The following is a 27883-nucleotide window of genomic DNA, read 5'->3' as shown; positions in this document are numbered from 1 at the left end:
TTATGTTCTCTACTGTATGAATGTTACTGGTGGCACCACAACACAAATTCTGAATTTTAAATTCTAATGGCACGCTACTTGATCGCGGAGTGGGGCACTGCATGTTGTCCAAGGGCCTTGGTCTGTGGCCTTAAAGCGCTCATGTGTGCGAAAACGTGAAGTGAGCGGCCGTGCCCCCGTAAAGGGTGAATTGCACTTGTCTCGAGTGGCTAGCTGATGATGATGATGATGATTCATAGGAATCCCCTTTGAAAGGGCGCGGTGACGAATAGTCACCTAGCCTGCACGAGATAGATAGATAGAGAGAAAGGCAAAGGAAAGAAAGGGAGGTTAACCAGAGATTATCTCCGGTTGGCTACCCTGTACTGGGGGAGGGGAAAGGGGATGCAATAGGTGAGAAAGAAAGAAGGATAAAAAAAGGAAAAAAAACCTAAGCACACACACGCACGTACACACGAACTATTTCTGTGGGCACTGTCACGCAACCTGCACGAGTTACTCAGGTAATCTATACATGCTTTTAATTATAGCATTTTTCTAGCATCTTTTTAATCTTTTTTTTTGTCTTCCTCAAAACTTATATACCTTGTAATGCCACCTATACCTGTAACGGATCCGGTCGCATCAATCTCTTCCCTGCTTTTCATTGCGATAGCAATTATATGAACCTTCTAGGCACATTTCTGCTGTTGGCGTAGGCGTCGCCGTCATGTTACCTATAAAGTCCAAGGGCGATAGCATCGTCACCACGCGCCGTATGCTGTATGTGCGAGTGGAAGCCTGCGAGGTTGAGCCGACGATTGCGGTGTAGTCTCGCGCACGCAAGGGAAGAAAACGTGAAGGAAGCGCGCCGTCTTCCGTCGCAATCAGCGCACCAGGCGAAGGAGGGAGGAGAGGTTATACTTCGGCAGCTAATGCGTAAGGCGCGACCTCGCGAACCTTATCTCGAAAGTGATCTGCGTTGTGGACATTGTCTAGTCTTCTAATAGCACCGAAGGCCGATAGCTTCGTATGCTACGTGTTCCCGCCGGTTCGCGTTGAAGCGAGAGGCAGCACGAACGTCAATTCGCTCGCACCTGCTACCGCGCTTCCTCACTCATGTTCTGACCGTGAGTTTCCGCGGTCATCGTGTGAAATGTGGTCATGTTTGCTTTGGCGCGCGTGACACCACGTTTGTTCAATTACGTAGTAAGCGAGTGTTTATACAAGTTTATAAAGCAGATGAAGCTACTATCCTCATTTTGTATAGCTGTCGGCTAATTTGCTATCGCGATTGATGCTTCACCTTTCAGGCGAAACTGCGACTTTTTTCCACCAATACTCTAAATGTCTCTTGCTTATCTCGATTGCTGACAGGTTGATGCTTCCGTTCACTTTAAATCCAAATGGTTCTGGAAGGTGTATGCTGCCTACGGGTCTCACTGGGTGAATGCCTTCGCGTTCGATTAGGATGTGCTCAGTGGTCTCCGGATTTTTGCTGCAGCATTCACATGCCTAATCTTGCTGCAAATATTTGCTCCGGCATGTTTTAGTCCTTAGGGAACCAGCTCGAGCCTCAGATAGCAAGGCACTTCCCTTCGTGTTATCGTACCGAGTTTCACTTGTAATTTCTTTCTTATTATTCTTGTAAATCTCCGTGGTCTTTGCTGTTACTATTCTTTGCATCAAATTCACTGCCTTTGTTTCTCCCACTTTCTTTTTAATGACTCCTGGTTGTCTATTTATACTTTCACTTACTCTGTACTTGCTGGCCAACTTTTCTGACCTCTTCCTCTTTCCCCTGTCTGCGGTTTTCAGGCACATATACTGTGCATTTTAGTCGCCCATTTATTTTGATCCATATTGCTGAGTTTTTCTGTTCAACTAATTCTGCACTAGGCTTCTCTTACCTGAAACGAGGCCCAATCCATATCACCCTGCACTGTCTCATTTGTGGTTTTGCGGAGGGTTCTCAAGGCCAACCGGCATACTCATTTTAGGTTAACTTCCAAAACCGACAAGTTATACGATTTTAGTCAAAGAATTACATTTACAGACGTTAGTGCTGACCCCATTACTCCTTTCCAGATTCCACACGCCTGCTCATACTTATTGTGACCGAAACGTGCTCGATGTTTCATTGTTGCTGCTTTCTGCTTTCCCTTTATTTCAATATAATCTTGGTGGGTGCTTAAGTCAGTCTTTCCTTTGTTCATGTATACGCCGAGGTATATATATTGCTGCAATATGGGCATGGCCTTCTCGTGAATTGACACCGCATAATTACTCGTCTCTCCAATAAAGAACATAATTCCCGATTTCTCTGTGCTAAACGTATGGCCTAGATTTGTCGTGGTGCTGCCGCACTTTTTCGGAAGTATACGTAAATATCTTCAATTGTCCGCTCTTAGCACTATGTCGTCCGCATACATTAGTCCGAGGACGTTCTGTTGCACCATTTTTCTATAACGAATGCTTGATAAATCAAACCCTAATTCACTGTTCTCAATTCATCTTCCTTTACCTTTCACATAAAACGTGAACAATGGAGAGGGAGGACATCACTGCTTCAGCCAGTAGTGAACTTTCGCTACTTCATTACATTTTCGCCTTTCCCATACAATTGGCTGCATACTACGCCAGCGTCCCCTTGCGGTAGTGACTATGGTTGAGATCTGTTGGTTACGAGAGCATTTAGCACGTATACGGCGTCGGCGGCGCAGTCGTTTCCTTGCGGCGTCGGCCTGTGCGATCGATGGCGAGAAAATTATGCGCGTCTCCACTCTAGACAAATTTGATTCGCACTGTATATTAGCAATAAGCGAAGGGTTGCAATTGCGGGTTTCGTTTGTCATCTACTTTTTTTTCTTTCTTTTTGCAATTCGTAGCCACCGGATTCACTTTCCTGCTTTTGGTCTTAACAATTTATTGGTCTAAGAATAACGAGCACCTGAACATCGGAATTTCACACATCGCTTCTTCCTCCACGGTAACCGGGCCTACAATTGGATGTAGAAAATTCATGCGTCATCATTGCCTTGTATGCTCCAACGAACATGTATACCGCGCAGTGATGCTGCGGGTGCTTCGGGCTTCGGGTGGAGTATGAATCGGCGTTTGTAGACATTTGGCTTCTACGCAATGGCCGCACACAAAGCCAAAGAGGAGGCTTCGCAAATGACCTACCAATATTTAGGTGACTTCTTTTACAAAAGAAAAATCTAGAAAGTAAGAAGGCATCTTTCGTTGAGATAAACGTCCACCCTGCCAGCCCACCACAGGGCTGGCAGCGTGCTGCTTTAGTGCCAGTGATCACTCGCAGTGACTGGCGTATTCGTATACTTCTTTGCGAGTGGATAAGGTGCTTTGGTCGTTGTCCGAGTGACATATGCATTTTTGTCAAATATTGAAACCGAAGTGACACAGCCGCCTGCATCAGCCGAAATTGCATCGGCAAACTTACTGCCGTATGCCGATACCTACGCGCACTTTAACGGCAAGGTGGCGAGAAATTGTATAAAAGTGGCAGAAATCCCTTTGCGTCTTCCTCGTTTCTGCCAACCTCCGTTCCAGTGTTGCAAATGCAAACTTAATGTGGTACTGCATTATTTCGTTGGAGTCTCTATTTTCGTTACGGTCGCGGTAATGGTTTCGATAATTTCGGCCCGTAATGACTATAGAGCTGCTCAAGTTCTGATTCAAATAGCAGCCTTTCTCCGTGAGCTCCCATTTTGGCACGCCCGAAATGGCTTTCATAAGTGATGTTCTCTGAAATAATACTGCTTAATCAAAATAATAAAACAAAAGTGTAGTCACACATAGAGGGTAGTCACTTACAAAAGTGTAGTCACTTACATAAGTGTAAACACATAGAGCTGCTCAAATTCTGATTCAAATAGCAACCTTTCTTCGAGAGCTTCCATTTGGGCACGCCCGAAATTGCTTTTATAAGTGATGTTCTCTCAAATAATATTGCTTAGTCAAAATGATAAAACAAAAGTGTAGTTTGTGTACTCACCTCAAAAAGAAAAAACTGTCGACGCCTATAACCCCTGCAGTCACAATCATGGTGAGCCATTTGCCAGCGAATGTGACGTTGCTGATAGTACGGGCTGAAAGGAAACAAATTAATTAACCATAAGTAATAATAACAATAACTCATTGGGTTATCCCAATCCCAATGTAACATGTACGGGCTATGACAAACGCCTTTGGTGAAGTTTCAGGAGTAATTGGAACCGTGTAGTTCCCACTAACACGCACGTAGATTTATGTACAGCCGGCGAAATATATTTTGGGGCACGAAGTCTGAGAAAAGGCAGAATATCTCCGCAACCTCAAAATGCAGTCTGGTATTTGCAGTTCGGTCCTCGACTAGAATATGCTAACATTTTCTTATACAGTTTTACTGGCTACTGCTACAGGCTGCTTGGTTACTGAACGTTTTCGGAGATCCCGTGGTCCGTAAACTTTTGCCGCCGGCTGTACATGATCATTTCAGCATTTAATCCCCCATCGCGATGCGGTCACTACGACCATAAATAACACCTGCCCCCAAAATCAGAGTTAAGTGTCTGCGCTGCTTTCGGTGCCTAAATCACTGAGATTGTTAAGTGCATAGTGATACGTTCCTGGGAGCTTCTAATTTTAATCTTTTTTGCTGAACGCAGTGTGCAATCGGATGCCAGAGTGGCGCTGCCTCTGTCTGAAAATATAGCAGAAGTGTCGCATGCTCTTATTTACTAAATGATGTGGCTGCTCATGGTGCCTCTTGCCTACCACTAGTTCTCCTGTATAATAGGGCCAGTCATTAGGGAGATAATAGAGCCGGCCATGCAGTCAAACGCACAACCTTAAGAATTCTAACTACCCCTAGGATTCATACCGCGGGCGATGCCAAGCATGGTATTAACCAGCGCAAAAGGAAAAAAGAAGGACGGTGTAAAGAGACACCAAGTAAAATCAACACTGGAAACTCTACTGGCATGCACAGCGTGAAGTATGCACTTTATATTATTAAATTGTTACGCGGTAATCTTGAAGCCTCCTTTGAGCATTCACGCCAAGAAGCTCAAACACTTTACCACATGAAATAGAAAAAAAAACTTGTTCACATTTCTTTCTGCTCATGGCGAGTAAGAGTACACTCGTGCAAAAAAAACAATGCAATAATATTTCGGTAAAAATTTATTCGCATTGTAATGAATAGCCGTAAGCTGTCCACAGCTGAAAATTCCCCCCGGGAAATAAAATATACTTCTATGAGCTTTCCGTAAGATATCCAGTTCCCGAAATAAGAAATTTTTAGGTATAAAATTTGGAGCACCGGACTCACTGAGGTTAATATAAAATGGTTGCTCCAAGCAATAATGTTGTATATATGTGTGTGTACGTATGCTCATTGACATTGTGTTGGAACTTACACCACGTGTCAGAAGGAGAGCCGTAGCAGTGACCAACCACAACCCAGGCGATGCTGAAGAAGCGAAGGCCATGAAAGAAACGGTAGGTGTACGAGTCGGAGCCTTTGTCCTTGGCGACGCTAAGCATCATTCTTGTGTTGGACACCAGGGAGAAGGACTTAAGCGTCTCGATTAGTAAGGCTACGCACGTCGAGCGTTCTGTAAGAAAGAATATGATTGATTGATTGATTGGCTGATTGATTGATTGTTTGATTGACTGATTGATATGGTTTAACGACCCAAAGCATCGCTGGCGCTATGAAGGGCGCTGTAGCAGAGTGCTGATAATAATTCTGACCACCTGGTACTCTTGAACAGGCACCTAAATCTGAGTACGTGAACGTTTTTGCATTTTTACACAAGCGAAATCTGCCCGCTGTGCGCTGGAATCGAAGCAGCAAATTTGTGCTCAGTAGCAGAAGGCCATAGCCGCTGAGCCACCGTGGCTGTTGTAGAAGATGAACTCGATCGTCGTGGCTAGCCTGACTGAGACTATGATTAAAACTAACGCACGTAACTTTTCTAACGGCTCGCAAGCCTGTTAGATGCATTCACAAGACGTTTATAAACACGTATGATGAGGAAAATAAAAGAACAGTAAGGCGTACATGGTGACACTTGGCAGCTCTTGGTCCTCGATAACCATTGCTGGGGCGGTAGAAAGATCACAGTGCACCTAATGGCTGTCGTTTGGATCCCACCGTTCACGCGTTGTCACCGCCGCATCGCGGCATTCATGTCTGTTAGAGATCGTTCACCGAACGATAGACCGAATGCACGGATGACTCAATAAAACTTCGGCAGAATTCTAGATTCCTTTAACACGTGAAGGCGAAAGGTTGCTGCACGCATGGTAGTGCATTAAGTTATATGATCAGAGGGGTCAGACCTTGCACGACATAACGAGGCGCAGTTTGAAGTAAACGCATGGCGCTGTAGGTCAACCTCCTCAACGACACACGCGAGCACCTAGTGCACTACCTAACGGTTCTTTCGTTATTTCTTTCGTTGTCTCTTTGTTTCCGTCCCTCTCTCCGTCTTTCTTTCGTTCGTTCTTGCTTTCCTTGTTCTTTATTTCGTTGTTTCGTTCTCTCTTTCTTTCCTTCATCGTTCTTTCATTTATTCATTCATATTCAGCCACTGCGTTCTTGCTTGCTTACGGGGGTATGAGCCGCTCCAGATGATACATTTTGTCTCACTGGACCAGACGCCACTTTTTTCGGGTGTGAACCATTGCAACGAGCCACTTAAGGCTTTCGCCTAAAAACTAAGCGACGCTGAATACGATAGACTACCACTAACAGTCCACTTCGCGAGGCGCCAAGAAAGCCCTGCTGTCGGCATTTATACAGGGTGCTCCAGCGAACACCTTCAAAAATCTTATTGCGATAGCAAATATATGGACACTCTAAGCACATTTATGCCGTTGGCGTTGGCGTCGCCGTGAGGTTCTGATAAAGTGCAGGTTGCCGCACGCCCTACGCTGTAGTGCGAGTGAAAGCCTGCGAAAGCCCACGATCGCAACTCAATCTCACCAGCTCGAAAAGGACAAAAGCGAAAAAGAATCGCGCCGTCTTCCGTCGCGCGCCAGGCACCTAACGTTGCGAGACACCGAGGGCAGGGGAGGGAGGGGGGCAGCATTTTACTGCGGCTGCAACTGCACACGTGTCGGCTTCGCGCAGTCGCGCCACCGTATCTTTCGAGCGATTTGTATTGGGGGCAGAGTCTGGGCGCGTCGGCGGCTCATAGATTTGTGCGTGCTGTGTGTTGTCAGCGCTCACTTTGCGTTGAAGCGATAGACAGCACGAAGGTCAGTTCACTCGCGGCTGCTGCCATGTGTCCTCACGCCAGTGTTTTGACAGCGATTGTCCGCGGTTATCGAGTGAAATGTGTTCATGTTAGCTGTGCGCGCTGACACGATGCTTGTTAATTTAGTTAGAAAGGAGACGTTTACAAGTTTATACGGCCGATAAAGTTACTGTCCTTAGTTCGTCTGCTAATTTGTTATCGCAATGGATTCTTCGCCTCTCCGGCGAAACTGCGACCATTTTAAAAATTGCCTGTGACAGATAGTACAATCCTTGTGAATGAGCTGATCTACTCGAAGAGGTGGACGTTATTTGCACAAAAAATCGAAATGCATAAGCCCCCATACTGCCCCGGCCAGGTGAGAGGCGGCCCTCCGCAGCCCGCTCCTGGTCGACCAACTCTGGGCCGTCCAGCAGGCCTGCAGAGCGGCCGACAGGATTGGCCCGACGGTGCCGACATGGGAGTAGCCAGCTGCGTGCTAAGCGCGCCTTGCAGGACCTCAATAAAGGTTTTCAACCAACCAACCAATATATTGCTATGTACAAATTCTAGCGGGAGAGACTCCAACACATATCCACTTTAAAGAAGATATGCGCCGTCAAATGTGCGGTAAAAACGCCTGTCATTCCGGTTACTTTCTTAACAAAACGTCGTTTTATACATTGAAGCATAGAAGTAACTGAAACGCCAACGCATTTCTCTAACTGGAACGCGACCGCATTATTTCCAACTGGATCCACCATGCAAAATCCCGGGCTAGAATTTGTAAATTGCAATATGTGCTATCAGGTGATTAGCGAAAGACTTAATTAGTGATTTTTTTTTATTTAGTCGATTATGCATTTCTATTTTTTTTGCATAAGTAATGTCCGCCTGTTTGAGTACACCAGCTCATGGACCAGAATTTTGCTATCTGCCACAGGCAATTTTCAGAAAATTTCAAAAGTGTTCGCCGAAACATCTGGTAGATACTGGATATGGGACAACTGGAGGCTCTGAGTACATCTGTGTTATGCAAATGAAAAAAAAAATAGAAGCCGCAGTTCTGAAAAGTTATAAAAATGGACGTTGTCTACATACACATATGTTATAATTGAGCACAAAATAGTTAATACCACACAATGACAGAAGCACACTGTAACCCTAGCCTGCATATTTGCTCTATACAAAGAAAACAGTTAAAACGCTCCTCAGCCATATTCCCACAGCTAACATTCACGCCATCTCTTGGTCACTTTTGGCACTAACTACTTCATCTAAAATACAACACAAGCAGCTGAGAACATTTATTACTGGAAATACCTCACGAAAAAAAAACATTAAATTATTGGCATTAAGCTCCAATAGTAACTTTCCGGCTTTGAGAGTTGCCGTAGTGAACGGCCCGGATAACCATGATCACCAAGTGTTCTGTACATGCGCCTAATCGAAGTACGACAGCGTTTTTGCATTCCACCCTCATCAAAATGAATGAATGAATGAATATAGGAATGAAGGTTTTATTGAGCACCTGCGGCGACAAGACATGACGAACTACTAGATATGAATCCGACAGGTGGGTGACCTAGAGGACCTTCGCGCCGCCTTGAAATCTCTACTGGCTTGCGTCAATTATATCGTGGCTGTTACACCATTTCTAGATCCTGCTCTTCGTATCGCGCCTTACAGCCCGCACAGACGTTCTCCCCTTTTTCCATTTTCGGATGAGACCCAAGTGCTATCCCATCAAATAGAACCTTTAATCAATCAGTCAGTTCAGTGGAAACATTATACAACAAACTCGAGCATTTCATCTGAGCCCCTAAAAATTAATTAAATTATGGCGTTTTACGTGCCAAAACCACTTACTGATTATGAGGCATGCCGTAGTGGAGGACTCCGGAAATTTTTGCCACCTGGGGATCTTTAACGTGCACCTAAATTTAAGTGCACGGGTGGTTTCGCCCCGATCGAAATGCGGCCGCCGTGGCCGGGATTTGATCCCGCGACCTCGTGCTTAGCAGTCTAACACCATAGCCACTGAGCAACCGCGGCGGGTGCACCTGAGCCCTATATAAGCATAAATGTTAGTCATGGGCTGATACAGTTGGTACAAAACTAATCTAGATAGCATAAATAAAAAAATAGAACATGAATTTTCCCAAACCAATATTAAAAGCCACACAGCTAATCAATGTAGCAAAGGTTTAATATTAGTGTATTAGAAATAATTACGTATTAAATAGTTTTTGTCGTATACAATGTGAGCGCAATGCATGCGTCTTGTCACTTACGAACATTTGTTATGTTTTAACTGTTTTTGTAAGTTGCATGAAATGTTCTTCTACAGCAAGGGGAAAAGCATTCCTGAACATTTGCTATATGCCATATTGTGCATTTCCCGTAAACGTTAAAGCTATTTTTAGCTTGCAACCGAGTGTTTCCGTAAGACACCAAGTTGATTAGAGCCGGAGATTCAACCGGTGTTGTGCTGCCGATCTTGTACTCGGCAGCACAACACCGTACCTACTCAGCCACCACGGCGAGTTTCGGGGAGCGTCATCCCAAGCGCGGCAGATTTTGTAAAATGCCAAAACCAAAAGAAAGAAAGAAAACACGTACTTTTTTTCACATGAGCACGCACACATGTACACACATCCCGTCGTGATTGCGTAGTGGCTTCAGCGTTGCGCTGCTAAGCCCGAGTTCACGGGTTTAAATGAAGGCTGCGGCGACATGTTTATGGGGGCGAAACTAAAAAAGAAAGCCCAAAAATGCGCGCTAAAAAACCCGAGGTGTGCGAATTTAAAGTGGAGTCGCCCACTATATGGGGGTGTGCCTCGTAATCATATCTCGGTTTTGGCACGAAGAACCTCGGTATTTAATTACGTTAATTTAAGACACGCACACACACAAGTGTTCCAATATTTTTTGCTTTTAGGATATTTCTGTCCCCCCTCTGTAGGCTCCCGAATAAGGTGAGAGTGAAAAACATAGCTATTTTAAAAACAATAAGTTTCTTTGGCACTACACCCCGCTTCGCGCTGGATTTCTCGCCTCTCTGCAACGCTAGGGTTCCATAGATGGGGCCTCAATGATTAATCATGAAGCGTTGTAATGCTGTTTGTGCGGGAGAGCCAAAGAATGCTTTTCGTGTATAATACAAATAAACATTGGGCTCTTCTAGCCACTTCGAACCTGTCGCATGTCTGGCTTCGTATGGCGCCTCTTCAAGAAAAACCAAAATCTCTCCCATGATGGGACTTGAGCCAAGCTATACCCCAGCTCTGCTCGCCCAAGCTACAACTATTAGGGATTCATATTTATAGGTAAGGTGCCCGTATTCCTGTTACATGAAGTTGAGAGCGGCATGTTAGTCTAGCGGCGAAAATTCGCTGATGTCATGACATTGCGGTCCTCTTACTGTACCACCGCAGCAGGCCATTTAGATATCTAGCTTCACTAACATTGTCAATGAGACAGTGAGACTAGATCTACAAGTGTCCAGTGGTTTGATAAAAGAAACGATAGTGGTGAGCATCAACAATAATGAGGGGTACTTATTTGACACCTTTGATACTCCGTGTGGCACCACTGCAATGAAGACAGCTGTATGAACTGTGAAGTTAAAGCAATTACTAGCGGACGCCACTTGAAGGCTTGTCCGGCTACATGTCTTTTTTTTTTTTCACGTACAGTTGCGACGCACTCAGTAAAAAGCTTTACTTACTCCCATTTCTCCTTGATGCCAGTACATCTGTAAGTGTTCCGAGAACAATCATGAAGGCGATGGTGCCCAAAGTTGACCTGAAGTAAATGCAAGAATGCAATGAAAAATTCTGCAGCTGCTGCTTATGAACTCTAAATTGTGGAAACATATCCCGTGAATGTCCGGCTATCTCGAAACGTTGACTTCGAGACAGCAAGAAAAATAAGCGAAAATAGAACGGCAGGGAACGAAATGACGCGACCCTACCAAAGGAAGTTTGTAGACGAAGGAGAAAGCAGAGGACAAAAATTCATACACGAAGAATAGCGTACGATGACAAACGCGCAACCGGAACTCGATGTGTAAATCTCGTGCTCAGAACGTAAATAAGCACATAAAGAACACCAGCGTCAATAAGTTATGGGAGCACCGATTAAAAAATAGATTGTATGCATAAGCGTAAAACTGTGGTGTGCGGTGGCTTTTTAGACCTAAGTCGTTGTTTCTTTCTTTACCGTATATATATATATATATATATATATATATATATATATATATATATATATATATATATATATATATATATATATATATATATATATATATATATATATGGCCAAGAAATACCCCCTTAAATACCCTAAAAGTGGATGGGGAAAAGACGCCATGGTAGCTGAACTGGTAAGCGCAACAGACACGTAACGTGAAGACGTGTGTTCGTGTCCTGCCTGCGGCCAGTTGTTCTTTCTTCACTTTTACTTCGACTAATTTGGCATTTCTTTAATTCAACTAATAATTACAAGGAATTTCCCCTATGCTGTCCTTGGTGAGTTTGTTGGGTTCTGATGGCATCACTAATAAAAAATCCTACTCCTCGGTTTTCTTTGCTTCCCATTCATTACATCGCGAGAGTCTCGAATACGCCAGCATTGATGCCATCACTTAGCCCCATTTGAGGTTTTACTAGATATGTATATATATATATATATATATATATATATATATATATATATATATATATATATATATATATATATATATATGTGTGTGTTTTCTTCTTGCTAGGCCAAAAGATGTACTCGGCACCATTATGCGGTGAATATATTTTTGTTTTAATTTCATTTCAATAAGAGAGACAGTGCTAAATCGTTAGACTTACGCAATTTCTCTCTTGTTGAGTCCAAGTACTGCGACCACAACATGCTCTCCAAGCGGACACCGCCATAGCTTTAAGAACAACTTGTTCTCCACGATACACACAACGTCCTCCTCGTCCACCACACTAGTGCCTCTCGTGGTCTCCGAAATAAAATAACAAGTACAACCCCTCACAGAGCCTGCGTGGTGCTATAAATCTTGCGCAATTTACGAAGCGCGAATGTTACGCGATATCACAGTGGCTAGTGCATCCGGTTCTGAGGTACACATTGCCGCGAGGCCGCAAGCTTCAATCCCAGTGGTATGCAAAATTAGCGTTGTAAGCGCTTTTATTTGACTGCCCTGGGTGCCTTTTTTTCCAGTGGTCGTATGTTCAACACATATTTTGCTGCAATTTATGTGTAACACTTCCATATTAAATCAACTAGATGTGATGCGCTTTTGTGTTTGTGTGCTAATGAAGTACCTATTGCAAATATTTTGTGATGATCTATTGTTTGATTACGCAGAACTGAAAGGCAATCATTGGCACTAATTTATGAAGCACAATATGGCACCCTATGTCCTACTGTCCCATCTCGTGTGTTACAATGCACATTACTGTCCGTCCTTTTCTAAATTCACTCGGGAGTAATTGCGTAAAATATTCATACTGAATTCAAATTCGGATGCGTATGGTAATTTTATGGAAGTGGTTTAAGCACTTTCTTGCCGTCAGCTTTTGGGAAAATTGACGCCAACATGACTTAGGCTTTTGTGCCGTAACACACCACGATAGCTATCAACGAAGTTCGTTTCGAATAGGGTGAGTTTACACAAAATTTGCATTACGCAGCATCACTTTGCCGACATGCCTTTTTAAGCCTTCATCGCAGTGTTCAGGCAGAGGAAAGCTGTTTTCAAGGCAACCAAACGTGAGGAAACTGTTGATTATACTTCACTTAGATGCAGATTCGACGTGCCCTCGACTACAAGTGCCAACGAGCCTCTCCCACGGGGATGCAACACACCTGCACCGTTGGTGTGACAGTCACGAACGCGTATTCTTTACAGCTTCGAATTGTCGATGCACCAACGTGTGATACTTTTTGGTCTGAAGAAACTATCGAACACATGTTGCTCACTTGCCCTCAGTATGATGTCCAGAGCACTGATCTCTTTACAGACCTCGTTAAGCCGAGTGAACTGAAAAACATTTTCTGAAACGGAAGATTCTTGGAACCTGGAGGCATCTGTCGATGGTGTAGAAAGTTGCTCGTGCGCTACTGCAATTTTTTTTAGAAACACCGGCCTCAGAGGTCGGTTATAGTTCTTGTGTGCGTCGTACGGAGTGTTCGCAGTGTTCACTTCGAGCCTCTATCCCGCCTCCTATTCCCCCTTGCCCTTTTCTGCAGTTCATAACACCATACCGAACGCTCGACTCGCTATATCTTTCCTCTCCGCTTACTCCCTCGCTCTGCATAGAGATGCCGTCTCCCGCCTCTAAACACAGTATTTTATCAAGAGATCTTCTGGGGGGGGGGGGGGGGGGGGTTGCAACACATCAGTCGCCAATAAGAAGCGATTCCAAAAGCAAATAAGTCCCTGAACGGGCCTCGGGCATGCGTATATAAGTCGATTTCCAGTAGTTGAGTAGTCAGCAGCGTGAGGATTGGGGAGCTTGCTTTTTTGCCGATCTACGGTGAAAGTGGTGCAGAGGATAAAAATGTAGCTCGACAGTGACAGATACTTCTGAATGATGACCATGACCATATCGTGGGTGTATAACGGACAAGACGGACATGTGGACAAATGCAATATCCATCTTTTGGCTCTTGTAGTAAAAAAAAAAAAAAACCTATGAGGAGCGGGCTATACTCACCTTTCAAAAACTTTAAGGTCACAAAAAGAAAAAAATACACTACATCCAAAAGCATTTGTTTTACTATCCAGGAAGTAAATTAGTGTCATCACTTAGGGCGAAATCCCATGAAGCTTTTACAGGTGCCTACGTTTACCGAGACAACACCAAAGCCCAAACTCTTTCTTCGGGGATGGGCTCCTTATGACGACTAATGCTTGTCTTTTAGCTATAGGGCCATATATATATATATATATATATATATATATATATATATATATATATATATATATATATAGTGTATGAATTGATAAGCTATTTTTTGTCAGCTGTACATGATCATCATCGTGTGGGGTTCATATAGGGTTTTTCTCCTTCATCACTTGTGGGGCTGGCTCTCGAGTATGATCCGTGCTGTGGGCGTGGTCGGTTCGCCGCATCTGTGACGCGGAATTAACGTCGTGAGAACTGCTGCGTCACAATATATATATATATATATATATATATATATATATATATATATATATATATATACGGACTCTCGGAAAAACATTTTATTGAGGCCCACAGGCGTCTACAGTAGCGAGTAGGCCGAAAATGCTGCACTCACGTGATAATAATCTCTGTTCTGCTGAGAGGGGGAAATTCGCCTGTGACGCAGTCCTTAATCCGGAGGTCTAGTCCCTGAGGGGCCGCTGAAATGGCACAAATGTTAAGTGAAAGGTTAATTGAATGGTGCATAAAAACGCAAATGCGATGGCTAAACTGCGATGAGACATCAATTTCCTCTACCTGTAGAATTTCAAAGTTGAGCAATAGTTTGTTTCATAAACGTCGCAGCTTTGGCTAAGTTGTGCGCTGTTATATTTTCTCGTCCACGAAAGATTAAAACAAAAGTTACGAACTTACCACATCGACACGTCCCGCATAATCTTTAGGACAATCTCTGACAACACACTGAACTTAAGGACACTACATGCTGCAGCACTGTTCTGTAATCCGTAGATTTACTGCATTTCCAAATACAGTTCCTTCCTAATAATAGTTCCTTCTCATTTCATATAACGTACCTTGTCTTGGATAGGATGTGATGATCCAGTATACTGAATTTTTAAACGATGTTCCCTTCAATGCACAAAGAATTTTGCCTAATTTGGCTCAAACTACAAAGAAAAAGTGGTACTGCGGCCGTAAGACTTAAAAAGAACGCGGTGTTCGGCAAGCAGGCAGCGCTGCACAGCCTTGGCAGTCATCGCCACAAGCTGGCATGCGGTGCCTGTCAACAGCAAAATCTATCATTCCATTAGCTGCCGCATTTAATATGTTTAGGCCACAATGGTTACGCCCACTGCCGACAGGTGCTGCATGCCGACCGGGTGTGTTAAGGTGGGAGTCTCGTCTCAGATTCAGTGACCGATCTTTCACGGCACTGGCTACTAAGCGAGCCACGTACCTTGGAGTTCCAGTAAAGTCTGACGGTGGCAATACATCGCAGTCGCACACGACCAACCAAATATTGCTCGCAGTCCATCTTAAGTTAAGATATTCTTTTCGTCTGTGTTTTGGAAAACAGATGATATTGAGTATGTAATGTTCATTAGTTCCTTAAGGACATGGGTTACATTTCTGTAAAAAATAGTAGAGCGAGCAGCCGCTCTAAGGAAGCTCACCTTGTTTTTGTTAACGTAATAATAATAACAAAAAGAAACACCCAAAGAAGTTGACTCCCTCAAGTCATCCTTTGTGTTGTATTATCTTTCGATTTCTAACAAAAGGACCAGCGATATAAAAAAAATGGCTTGGCTATCATTAGCGCATGTTGAACAACCGGCGCTTTCAATTCGTCCTCTAGAAAAAATCACAATTTTACCCGAAAGGCGTAGCATGGATTTAGATAACCAATTAGTACACAGCTATACGAAGTAAGCATAGTAGTTTTATCTCCCGTCCAAGCTTGCAGCCATTCGCTAACTAACTAAATTAACAAGCATGGCTTCAGCTGCGCACAAGCAAACATGGGGCAACGTAAAACTATTCCAAATTTTCTATTCCAATTCTGCAATTTGCCCACCGCGATTGGCCAAAAACTTTTTTGGACCACCCCCACCTCACATGTCTGTAACGCGACGTCACGAAAACCTCGAAAGCTCCCCGTCTGATATGACATTTACGTACTGATTATGTATAATCTGACCGAACAAAGCAAAAGTAGTTATTTCTGATTCGACGCCTTTTTGCCATTAGCCCTCGGCTATCAGTCAAGAGTTTTCGAGCTGCACCCACTTCACCTGCCTCTCACGCGACGTCACAAATCCGCAAAAACTTACCGCGTCAAAGGGATGCGTACGCGTTAAAGATGCATTAATATGCGAACAAAACTGAATTTTCTTCTGAATAGCCGCAGGCTGCCCCGTTCTGAAAGGAATAAAATATGGCTGCTGCCAATCACTCCGGCCCTCGCTACGCGCCCCTGCCCGAGAGCATGGGTTTATTTGCGTGTAATAAAACTTCTTGCGTGGCCGTGCAACGTTTTCGAGAACTTTTCGTATGATTCCAAGCTCGTTCTTCCTATCTCTTCTTTGCTGCGGATCCGTTTTAGCGTCATTCTTAAGCTTCCGTTGCATGCCGACGCCATTGTCTACGAGCCACCGCAAGCTAAGTAAGAGAAAGCGGACCAATCGCAGGCGCGGGCACCACCCTCTACATCCGGTTATCGATATTCAATGCAGTGGCTCGGCCCCATGGAATTCCTCTCCACTTGAGCATGCTCCTCGCCTCTTGTGAGCCAATTAGATAAGACAAGCTCCTTAGTGCAGGCAATGTTATTCGGTTTTCAAGCAAACAAATGTGACCTCCTATGAACGAGTGGATCATTTGATTGGTTTGTTCATACAACCCTGCGGGTGACCGCCCGATGCTTGCGTCGCGGTTACGCAAATTTGATGTCAAGAGATTGGAATAAAAACATATTGGAATAATTTTACGCTATACGGTCCATGAACACATCTCCCTCTATGACCGCGAAAACACGCTGTAAAATCGCTGCAGTGAGGAAGCAAAATAGCAGCAGCCAGCGCATTGAACTTCGTCTTGCCTGTCGCTTCAACGCGAACTAAGCGGCGAAAACACAGAGCACAAGAAGCTATAAGCACTCGGCGCGCTCTGTCCCTATCAAGGGTCTCTTTCAAGATAGGGGCCGCGCCATACGCAGCAGCCAGCGTAGCAGAACGCCTCCCCCCCCCCCTCCTCAGTGCCTTGTGCTCGATGACATATGACGAGCTTTCTCGCTGCTTTCCTGCCTTGCGCGCTCGAAATCAAGCCGCCATCTCACCCTCGCACCCCCGCACCCCCGCGCGCTTTCCCTCGCACATGCAGTATATGGCGCGCGGAGACGATGTTACTACCCTTGAATTTTATGCAGAACGACGGCAACGGCAGCGCCGAAGGAGACATCAGAAATGCGCCTGGTGTGTCCAATAATTGCTTTCGGAATAGAAGCAGAACAGTGGCCATATTTAATTGCGACAGCAATTATATGGACACTCCAGGTGCATTTCCGTCATCGGCATCGCCGTGATGTTCCGTATGTGGTCCAAGTGCGACAAAACCGTGGTCATTCGGCGTATGCTGTTGGTGAGAGTGAAACCGTGCGAGGATAAGCGGTGAATGGTGGCTTGATCTCGTGCACGGAAGGGAGGAAGGCTCCTCCCCGTGCAAGGCACCGGGGAGGGGGCTTCTACTTTGGAGGTGGCTGCATATGACATGGCTAAGCGCGGCCACGTGAACCCTACCTTGAAAGCGATCTGCGAAGAGTAGAGACAGCCACGGCAGCCACGCAGGCCCTGTGTTCAAACCGACCTGTGATGTGTACAGAGTGCTCATCGAGGGCTAATAGCTTGATGTGCACGGTGTTCTCCCCGTTTAGTTTGAAGCGAGTGAAGCGACTTCAAGCGACAGGTAGCATGAAGGTCAATTCGCTCGCTGCTGTTGCCGCGCTTCTTCACGCAAGCGTTTTGACAGCGAATGTCGGCGCTCATCAAGTGAGATGTGTTTCAGTTTGCCTGTGCGCGCGTGACACCATGCTTGTTAATTTAGTTAGCAAGCGAATGTTCACGAGTTTGCACGGCCGATAAAACTACTATCCTTACTTCGTATTGCTGTCTGCTAATTAGCTGTCGCAATCGTTGTTTCGCCTTTCAGGCGAAAATGTGACTTTCTTAATTGTTTACTTCATTTTTAATTCATTTCTTGTCATGCATTGAGCCGATCGAGAGGTGCGACGCATGACAAGAAAAGAATTGAAAATGCAATGGATCGTTAGAAAATACGGCCATGAAGAAAAAAAAATCAACAAGAGGGGACACTCGGCGAAAACTGGCAACAGGAAAGACGTCACGGCTAGTGTTAATGCCATCCCTTAGTTGACGCGAGCGTCGCAAAAAAGAATGTGAAATGAACTTTCAGACGTTTCATTTTTTTTATTCTTTCGCACCCAAGCTAAGAAGGTTTGCATATAAATGAACCTATACTTTGCGACTTATTTTTCTTGCGTTACCTAGCAACTAGCAAACGGCATGCCAGGCGTGACAGATGCATGCGTCATGCGCCTGACATGCCACCGAAACCAGCGAGGCCGGTTGCGCATGTGAAGCTCGCCTGTTCGGCGACCCGTCTATTTTGGATGTAGCGTGTTTGTTGGGCTCCCGTCGTATTCTAGCATTCATTGTGCACTTCGACATGGCGCCACTGCACTGTCATGTCATGCAATTAAGACTTTTACGGCACGGGACCGAGACTTGTGAAGCAGTTAGCAAAAAACAGCTCGGCCGTCCTGGCGTAGTTAATTTGAGTTAATGACCCGTACTGGGAGACGTTTGCGAAGCTTTCTATAAGCCCCAACATTTTAATAAATGTTGTTCTTGGGCACGCTCGCCGAACCCGGCTTTGTGACGCAGTTTCGCGTGTACTGAATCTTACCGACCGGGACAAGTCTTGGCGCTTTCTCTGACCCACAACATTATTAAAACAAATGTCATTATTTTGGGGGTTCTTTTCATGCACAGTGGCCGCGCCCGGCGTTGTGACGCAGTTAACGAAAAGCAGCTCGGCCGTGTGCCGCAGTTTCGCACCTATTCAATCTTACTGGGGAAAGTTCGTGATGCATCTCTGACGCCCAAAATTATTATAATTAATTTTTCTACTTTTTGGGATACTTTTGCGGCACGCTCGCCGCACCTGTGGTTGTGACGCAATTGGCAAAAAAGCAAGCCGGCTGTAAGGAAAGTTAGTTTGGCGTGTACTGAATCTTAGTGGGACAAGTTTGTTAGGCTTTGTTTGGCCCCGCAGCCTATACCTTCTTTCGGTACTCGCGGTTGTCGAAGACGCGACGAGCGATTGCCAAGAGTGATATCACTGGAGTGTGTTGCTTGCGCCAGCAGAACGTGCAAAAGATAACGCCGAGGAGTTCAAATCCAAGAACTCGAAAAATTTGTCTTCTGAACGACTGAAAAGAGGCTTTGCACCCAAGCATTTGTCTTGAGTGTGAGTAGAAGGAATTTCGCAAGAGTCTAGCATGATCTGGCTGAGAGCCTGTGTTGTGGCCACCTCTGTGTATGTAGCTTACTATCGTGTAGGTTGAGGCCAAGTTGTTTTGGAAACGTGCAATCGCCCGCGCACTTGTCAAATTAAAAGGCAGGATATAACGCCGGGAATGGGGGAATGCTTGGAAATCAGATGTTTTCTTCATAATTTATAGTACGGCTAGTATTGGCTAGTAGTATTGCGCGCATGCGTCACCCACACGCTGCGTCTCGCGATCTCTATTACCGTGGCACTCTTGCCACACTTCGCTCCGTTTGCAACGTGCCGCACGAGGCAGATTGCTACGCGCCAGCCAGTGTATCGCGATATGAAAACACGAAGAACTACGCTCAGATTTCGCATTAGGAAGTATCGCAATCGTCGGTGAATTTGTTTGACGGATATGCAGACATCGGTCTGTAAAGCCTGTGACGTGGTTCCCGTCTGACAAAACTCTTGCTTGTGTCCTTCACAGTTGGCACTCCCACTGGCAGTCTTGCCTTTAACAGCCGCCGAATTGCGACCACCTTCGGCCAGTAATTTCGCCCGAAAGGTCAAACTTAGCAACGCAACATCATAACGACTGAGATATCGCAATCGGTAATAACTATATCTAGAATGGTTACCGTGAGCCAACCATTTCTAGAATTGAAATGAATGACTCACCTGCATTAATCAGTTCTTGGAGCTCCTCTTCAGTGCACTCATTCAGCACGCACAGTCCTAAGCGGAACGTTGGCATATTGGGGTTTGCTAAGTGACTTTTGAAGTGAGTGATCTGTAAGAAAAAAGAGAGCACACGCATGCTTTCATCTACTTTGGTTACCTTGTCCCATTCACAAAGTGCATCGATACTAAATTATTCGCGAAAGGCTTGGGCAAAGTGTCGCATGCACTTTTGGAGATGATAATAACGTGAAGATGTAGCACCGAATTTTCGGTAGGAGAGACGAAAAAGTACTTAAGTTAGAGCTGTTCCTGATAAAAATATTCTAGGTAACCTTGGTGCTTAAGCTATCGCTAGTGAAGGCTGCCAGCCGATGCCAAAGATTACTTATGATTGAGAAGCTTTGTGAATTTGGACGAATTTACAAAACTCATCCATTAGAAGTGATCTTCTCCATTGGCCGGCTGCCTTTATTAATGTCCTGCAACAGGATAGTTTGGAAATTTCTATTGCGAACAGCTCTAACATAAGTACTTTTTTGAGAATAAGTATTCAGTCAAGAAACAGGTACCGAATTCACAAACCTTCCCGTACTTAAGTACTCTTGCCGAATTCACAAACCTTCCCGTACTTAAGTACTCTTCGCTATTGTCCAGCCGCCTTCTCTAGTATATCGAGAATTAGAATTGGCTACAATTTTCACTTATGCTAGAAATGTTTGTAAGAACGAATTCTAATCAATCCTGATGCTGGACATAGTATTAGAGAAGGTGGCCGGCAAATAGTGAAGAACAATTACGAAGAAGGTACTATGCATCGAACGAGAACGAGTTATGGATGTTAACGGCAAAAACCGTGCATCAAGGCTGTAGCCAACTTGTGCCACGTTAATCAACGAGCGTCAATACGAATATGAATGAGGACTGTAGCTCATCACCATGGACCACTAGGGATCCATGTATCATTTGTACCACAATGTGATTTTATCGGTCAATCTATAACCTAATCAGCCATGACCTCTGGCAGCTAGACACTGCCGCTGAGGGACGCCTTTAAGTTCCTGTAAAGTGCATGCCTACCTCCACTACACCACGCTTCTTTCCTCCAGCAGGCACGCTGTGCGGTGTACAGACTCACCCGAGGGTCCACCACTGACATGGCGGGGAGGATGTATTTATCGATGTCGCTGCTGTTTCCGGCGAAAAAAAGCAGGTCGCAGTACTGGCCACGCGCCGCCACATAGCCGTGACTGTCCTTTACCTCGGTCTCCAGGCACTCGTCGAATGCGCCAAAGTCGGACTTTGTGGCCTGCAGAGCCCCCGTCGGGTACTTGCCCGAAGCGTCGAAAACTGCAATCAGAACAAAATGGCCGAACGTCTGGCCTTCAGTTAAGGCCGCATTGACGTCCTGGTCACAGATGGGTGATATTCGGTATTTTGTAAAATAAGCCTTTTCCTTCCCACCAGAGGCTGTCATAACCTACAAATTTAGCGCGATGCGCTAATTTCCCCTTCAGAAACGGGAGTACTGACACAAAGATAACATCCCTTATGCGACGTAAGTGATTCCGTATAGCACGCCGGTCTAGAAGCCGGGCGGAGCTGATAAAATCTGCGCTTCTCGGGCCGAATTCATAAAGGTTTTCGTTCGTAATTGCTGTTTGCCAATGGCCGGCCGCCTTCTCTAATATTATGTCCGACATCGCGGTTTAACTGGCATCCTCTCTTACGAGCACATTTAGAGTAAGAACATTTTTGTGAATGCAGGCCCTGATATCGCCTGGCAAAAACAAGACTAGATTCCCCCGAAATCGGTGGTGTCACGCCTACGGTTCACCTTTTCATCAGAGACTCGAGCATGTGAATGCGGAATTAACGTACTTAGCGTTAAATTTTATTAAGAATACCTGGGCAAAGCAAAGTCAATTGAAACAGAGTTGACTTCGAATACGATGGTCTTCAATTTTCTTGTATAAACCTATACCACAATTACAAATTATGAGAAATTAGATAGCAAAGTTTTGTTACCCATGCACTTGGTGACCTGGTCGCTAAAATTATGCCCGACAGAGCGCCGAAACCACCTGTACAAACAGCATTCGCGTAGTCAGCGTAGCCTTTTTAGTAAATAACTGATAGTTTGACCTCGAGGACCCTTTCTATCCGTCACATCCCACAATAATAGATGCCGGGTGCCGGAAAAAACACGGTATCATCCGGCTACACTTATGAACAGTCCAAATCATAAGTCAACAGCAACTTCACCTTAGCAATCCTTCCTGTAGAGTAGGCGGGCATTGCGCCCCTTCCGGAGGCAGTTGCCAACCAGCTCCTACACTTGTTTTTCTCTGTCATTTGCATATAGGTTTTCAACCCGATCTTTAATACTTATATATATTAATTACTTTATGAAAGCCAACGTGAAGAACGATACATCGCACTTACTCGTTATTAGAAGTTGCCGCAAATTTGATTTTTTATGACTATTAACGCAGATGCACAAATGCACCCACCGGGCACATGGCGCACTTCTTCACTGTATGCCGATTTACACCGTTAAAGGTCCTTAAGGGTGCAGATAAATCTATAACTCGCACTCTTAGACTTGTAAGGGTGCAAGGGTATGACTTAACGACAGTTAAACACTCTGAAGGGGAAAATTGGCTTACAGTGTTCCGTATGCTATGCTCGACGATGACACCTCCGTAGTGCGTGTTATATCATGTCTGCAGCTGAAAGGACGTATGATACCTGCCTCATTCTTTATTATTTCTGTATTTGAAGAAAAAACTGAAACCCTTAAATTGCCCCATGATATCCCTAGATTCATTGTCTGTTTGCTTCTAAGGTTTTACTATAAATCGAACCCCTCGATTCTTCTTATTGTATTCGCTCATAACACACTGAGGCGTTTGTTCCTGACATATTGAAAAACAGTGGTCAGAAAGCTCTTTCATCAACCATATCGCTGAAGCGACCTACACATTAGATGATGAAAATGTCAGTGCTTCGCACTTAGCGTCATCTGCGAAAACAAATTCGATGTTGCCACGAGCTTACTCGGGTGTATTTAGGCTGTCCCGGCTAACTTAGCCATGCGGTTCCACTAAAAACAATATTTAAATAAGATAGCGCAAAATACGAGCGTGAGACATACGGTGTTCGGTGCACAGAGATGTGACGACAGAACACTGTAGGTCTTAGGATGGTGTTTTGGATCGTATTTGTAAGTCTTTCTTTTTCGTCGAAGAGCCTGCCTAACGTTAGCTGTGACGCAGTATATAAAAGCAATATGCTCGGGAAAAATTTTCCCCATATACATGGCCCTGGAAGAAATGGCCCCAGAGAAAGTGACCTGTAAGAAAAAAAGTCATGCAGAAACTCCTCTGGGAGCCGTCTAAGTATGCGTAAGCATTGTGCTACTTGCTCATCTCCACACAGCCCGGTGTCATTATCAGTGTTATGGAACTTGATCCGATGAGTATAGACAACTGCGCTGCGGCGACGCGAACTCCTTCGGACTTGGCGCAGGGTGAATTGATGACGCAAGCAAACTACTGCAGGTGGCGGCGCCAGGTGCACTGATGATGTCTCAACAATTATAAGCCGTTATCGCTCTTTAGCACCTTATCCATCCGCGTCGAACCATTATCAACTGTGGTCAACCGTACTCGATCTGCCGGTGGCTACGTATGGCGCGGCCGAGCGGACCTTATTTTGAAAACGACCTGCGATGGGGAAATAGCACGCCCAGTGCTGATACCTTCATGTGCGCTGCGTTCTCGCCACTTAGTTCGTGTTGAAGTGAGAGGCAGCATGAAGGCGAAGTCGTTCGCTAATGCTGGACCTATCTTGAAAGCGACCTTCTTACGGGATGGATGGGCGGACGGACTTTTTTCCTCGTTGGATAGGCATAGACATGCTTCCGCATTTTAAATGGCCCCAAGGGAGAAAATGACTCCTTCAGGAAGATGTTCGGAAATCAGAGGCAATAAATTCGCAATTTATTACAGCTAACAAAGTTCTTTTGCGCGAGTTTCTGCCCTGAAGCAAACAACTCAGCGGTCACAGAATTGGCGAGAGCTGAATTGGCGATGACAGGAAAGCGAACTACATGCGTCGTCATCTAGTATTCACAGAATGAGATACAATTTGCCTTATGCAACAGATAGAAACACCTCTAGATAAGTAACGAGTTTCGTCAGGAGGGTCAGCGGCTGGGAAAGTCTCGCAACATTACGCGAACGCTTCTATCCTGTACAGATAAGCTAAAACCGCAGTGTAATCCCTGCAGCACGAAACGTATCTTCAAATATTTGTCGTCGTGGGCGTGTACTCAGTTCATACACGTGTATGTTCAACTTGACAACAAACGCCGACTTACTGCTCTTTTCGGGAGCACCGAATCTGTCCTAGGCCACTGTCATGGTCCCAGTTTTTTCTACTGAACGTAAAGCGTCGATGGATTTCCACACTGTCGGGTGGCGACCACGTTTCCGAACCTCTTGTTCCCGGTTTCCTAATGATTGCTTGTCTTTTGGCTTCCATCTACAGTAGACGAGTGGATACTTCACGTCTTAGTGAACAGGACAAGGCGTTCGCCACAAACTTCACTTGGTTTACTCGCCTACAACTTTCAAAATCATATGTTGGATCAAAATACTTTAGTATCTTGCTTCAACATTTATTTTAACATACTAGAGCCTCTGGCACTAGTCCTTTCGACGGACTTATGTTATTTAGCTTGCAACAATAAACCTTCTCACTAACATTGCAAAGGCCTTGGGAGTTAAGCTGCAATATATCAGACGAAATCGATTGCTCATGTGCGAGTGAAATTATGCAAGAGCTTACCAGAAATGTGTAAAACTTTACACAAGCAAAGGGTTTTCCACAATATGCAACTCTAGACGTTGACAGCTGTTTCAATGCAACACTGGTGCACATCCAGACTCACCAATATATATCTTTTCATACTGCGGCTTTATTTGTAGTTTGTCTCATGGTGTATGATGAAAGCAGTATTTACTGCTGGTCGCCTGGCCTTTGCAACTACTTTTTCTACTTTACATGCAAGATCTTTTCGCCCGGGGCCATTTATACCAAGCACGTTTCAACCAGAGACTGTTTGTTCATGAACCACTTTTCCTGAGACCATTTCTCTGGTCCGTCTCTTGTTCACCGCCAATGCCTTACTCAGAAGGTTTGCTTCGCTAGTTTTACTAATAGTAAAGGCAATCGTCCCTTTGGAGCACTGATGTAACAGTGTGCTTTCTCAGAAAACGATACCTTTATGCTAATGAAAACGTCCTTGGCAACTGCTGACACTCCCTGCATTTATGGTGTGGTCTGCCTCAAAAATTAACGGGTTTTATTTAACGGGTCTTATTTTTCTAACCTTATTTTAGCTGGGCGACGTCATGCAAAGTAGTGTAGACACTTCATATGGCGGTTATGGCAAAGGACGGGGATGCAACGGTGCTCTGTGCCACTCGAATTATATTTAGGCGTCGCTTTTATTGTATCGACTGTTTCAGAAGCATTTCAGGTTAAGTTTCACGAACTGTTAGTTTTGCTTCGAAATTATCAAGTGGACGCCACGGAACAAAAGAAATGAATGTGAGTTGTGCATCATCTGGAGGGACGTCTTGTAATTGTTGTATGCCAAGAACCACCGCTCCATTTGTCGCGTGCTTTGAATTCGTCGCATTAAAAGATACCATAAATCCAGATTTGCTACGCGTTCGGGGAACTGAGACGTCTTACCATGATTACGAAGGTAGTAGCTATCTACAGGGTGTTCCAGCTATGACGAGGCAAAACATTAAACGTCCATGTGGGAGTTACGAGAGTGCAACCAACTTAGTATAGTTCCATGTTTGAAGACTGGGCGTGTTGGTACAGCATGGCGCGTTGGTGGATGGCCCTATTTGTAAAGTTAGTTTTTTTTTGTTGCTTGCCCCCTTTGAGTATCTTTTTGTATTTATTCCACCGACAAGGGGATAAAACGACAGTTCCAAGTAGCGCTCTGTGGTGTGTGTTTCTCTGTGTGCCTGGCCAAATATTGCGCAATACCAACCTGGAATTAGTATAGTTCACTGTCCTCTTGACCTACTCGACCTACTTGTGGGCCCCGTGTGCCATGTGCCAGGTGGGGAGGGGAGGGGGGATGTCGTATATGTCTCAAGACATATATGACACCCTGAAGACGCCCCTCTTGCCGCCGGCTTGAGTGGGCATGAATGGTAAAGAACGCTCCGGTAACCAGCAGCACGATCTCGTGTACCAGATGTGCAGCGCTGCGGAATTGTCGGCTGCAGCGTTGTCAACAACCTACGTAATAATTGCACGAATGTGCGGGCTAAAAAAAGTTATTTAGGAAAGTGGTCGCTAAACTACTGGCCTTAGCGGAACGTTTCATGTGCGGTGCGCTCATATCCCACCATGGTTTGTGTGTTGGCAGTATGTATACAGTTTTCTTTTTATCAGTTTTGTATCAGTTTTGCGGTGTTCAATAAAAACACTGTCTCCTAGTCATAGCTAACCCTCTCTTTGTAATTTTGTTGTTGTTGTCACAGTGACGTCCTGTGAAGTGGCGTAGTCAGCCCTAATCTCTTTAACCTAACTATGCTTGGCCTTACTCAAATATTAACCAAGAAAATCTACCTATCAATGTACGCTGATCATATTTGTCTTTGGCCTTCGGCGGTGGCTCTGGTTCAAGTTCGCGCAAGAATTCAATGGGCAGCCACCCGAACTTGTTCGTATCTCCGCAAACAAGGCCGTAGTGTGTCCATCGAAAAATGCGCGTTAATCGCGTTTACGCGCGAAACCCACGCCACCGTACCCTGTTTCCCTCAATGGCCAGGGTATCAAATACCAGAAGTATCACCATTTCTGAGGTGTGATTATTGACAGGGACCTTTCATGAAGCCCCCACTGCATCTACTTGAAGCAGAGACTAATTTCGATTGTACATATAATGAGGTTCCTGTGCGGAGAGACCTGGGGCACGTTGGTACGGTCCATGCTGCAGCTGTACAGAGCACTGTTTCTGGGCTTTTTACGCAACAGCTTGCTGGTTTTGGCCAAGATATGTAAAACAAACATTCGTGCCCTCAATAATTTGCAAGGCCAGGCTGCACGGACATGCCTTGCACTACCACGATCAGTCTCGACTCTACCATGATTGCTAGCGACTACTTGGTTCCAGCATATATAACAATTGACCGCCATAGCGCACAAATTCAACATCTGTGTCGCGTACCCAGTCACTATATTACTGCTTTGCCAGCACAAAAACCTCAAACCACATTTTACAAACTTGTTGCGACACAAAAAGACTACCTTCCATCGGGCTTTACAACAACAGCAAGACCACTGTTACCCCTATGGTGCCTACGACAGCTACAAGTACGCCTCACGATTCCGAGAATTACGAAGAAGGACCATCAATTAACAATTGATCTACGTCAGTTCGCACTGTCATTACTGAACGAGGCATATGAACAAAGAACGCACATTTACAGCGATGGATCTGTCTCAGACACCAGCTCAACAGGCGCTATTATAATCCCAGCCTTACAAGTCCCAATTACGTTCAAAGTGTCCCATATAATGTCCTCTACAGCAACTGAACTTGCCGCTCTACGTTCCGCTGTCCATTACATTGCACAAGCCATACCTCAAAAGTAGGTAGTT

General features: G+C 45.0%; 1 protein-coding gene across 1 annotated transcript in view; it reads right to left on the bottom strand.

Annotated features, from left to right (window-relative positions):
* Positions 1-1729: 1729 nt before the first annotated feature.
* LOC139050832 (nose resistant to fluoxetine protein 6-like) overlaps positions 1730-27883 on the bottom strand; it is a 60392-nt gene continuing 34238 nt past the window's right edge. Inside the window, exons 2-8 of the mRNA XM_070527849.1 lie at positions 21321-21532; positions 20183-20294; positions 14547-14631; positions 10960-11036; positions 5403-5600; positions 3998-4091; positions 1730-1784 (exon numbers count right to left, since the gene is read on the bottom strand). Coding sequence (XP_070383950.1) covers positions 1730-1784; positions 3998-4091; positions 5403-5600; positions 10960-11036; positions 14547-14631; positions 20183-20294; positions 21321-21532 — 833 coding nt within the window. The remainder of the gene's footprint in view (positions 1785-3997; positions 4092-5402; positions 5601-10959; positions 11037-14546; positions 14632-20182; positions 20295-21320; positions 21533-27883) is intronic.

The sequence above is a fragment of the Dermacentor albipictus genome, chromosome 1, assembly GCF_038994185.2.
Source record: "Dermacentor albipictus isolate Rhodes 1998 colony chromosome 1, USDA_Dalb.pri_finalv2, whole genome shotgun sequence".
NCBI lineage: Eukaryota > Metazoa > Arthropoda > Arachnida > Ixodida > Ixodidae > Dermacentor > Dermacentor albipictus.
This window is presented reverse-complemented; position numbering and strand designations above follow the sequence as displayed.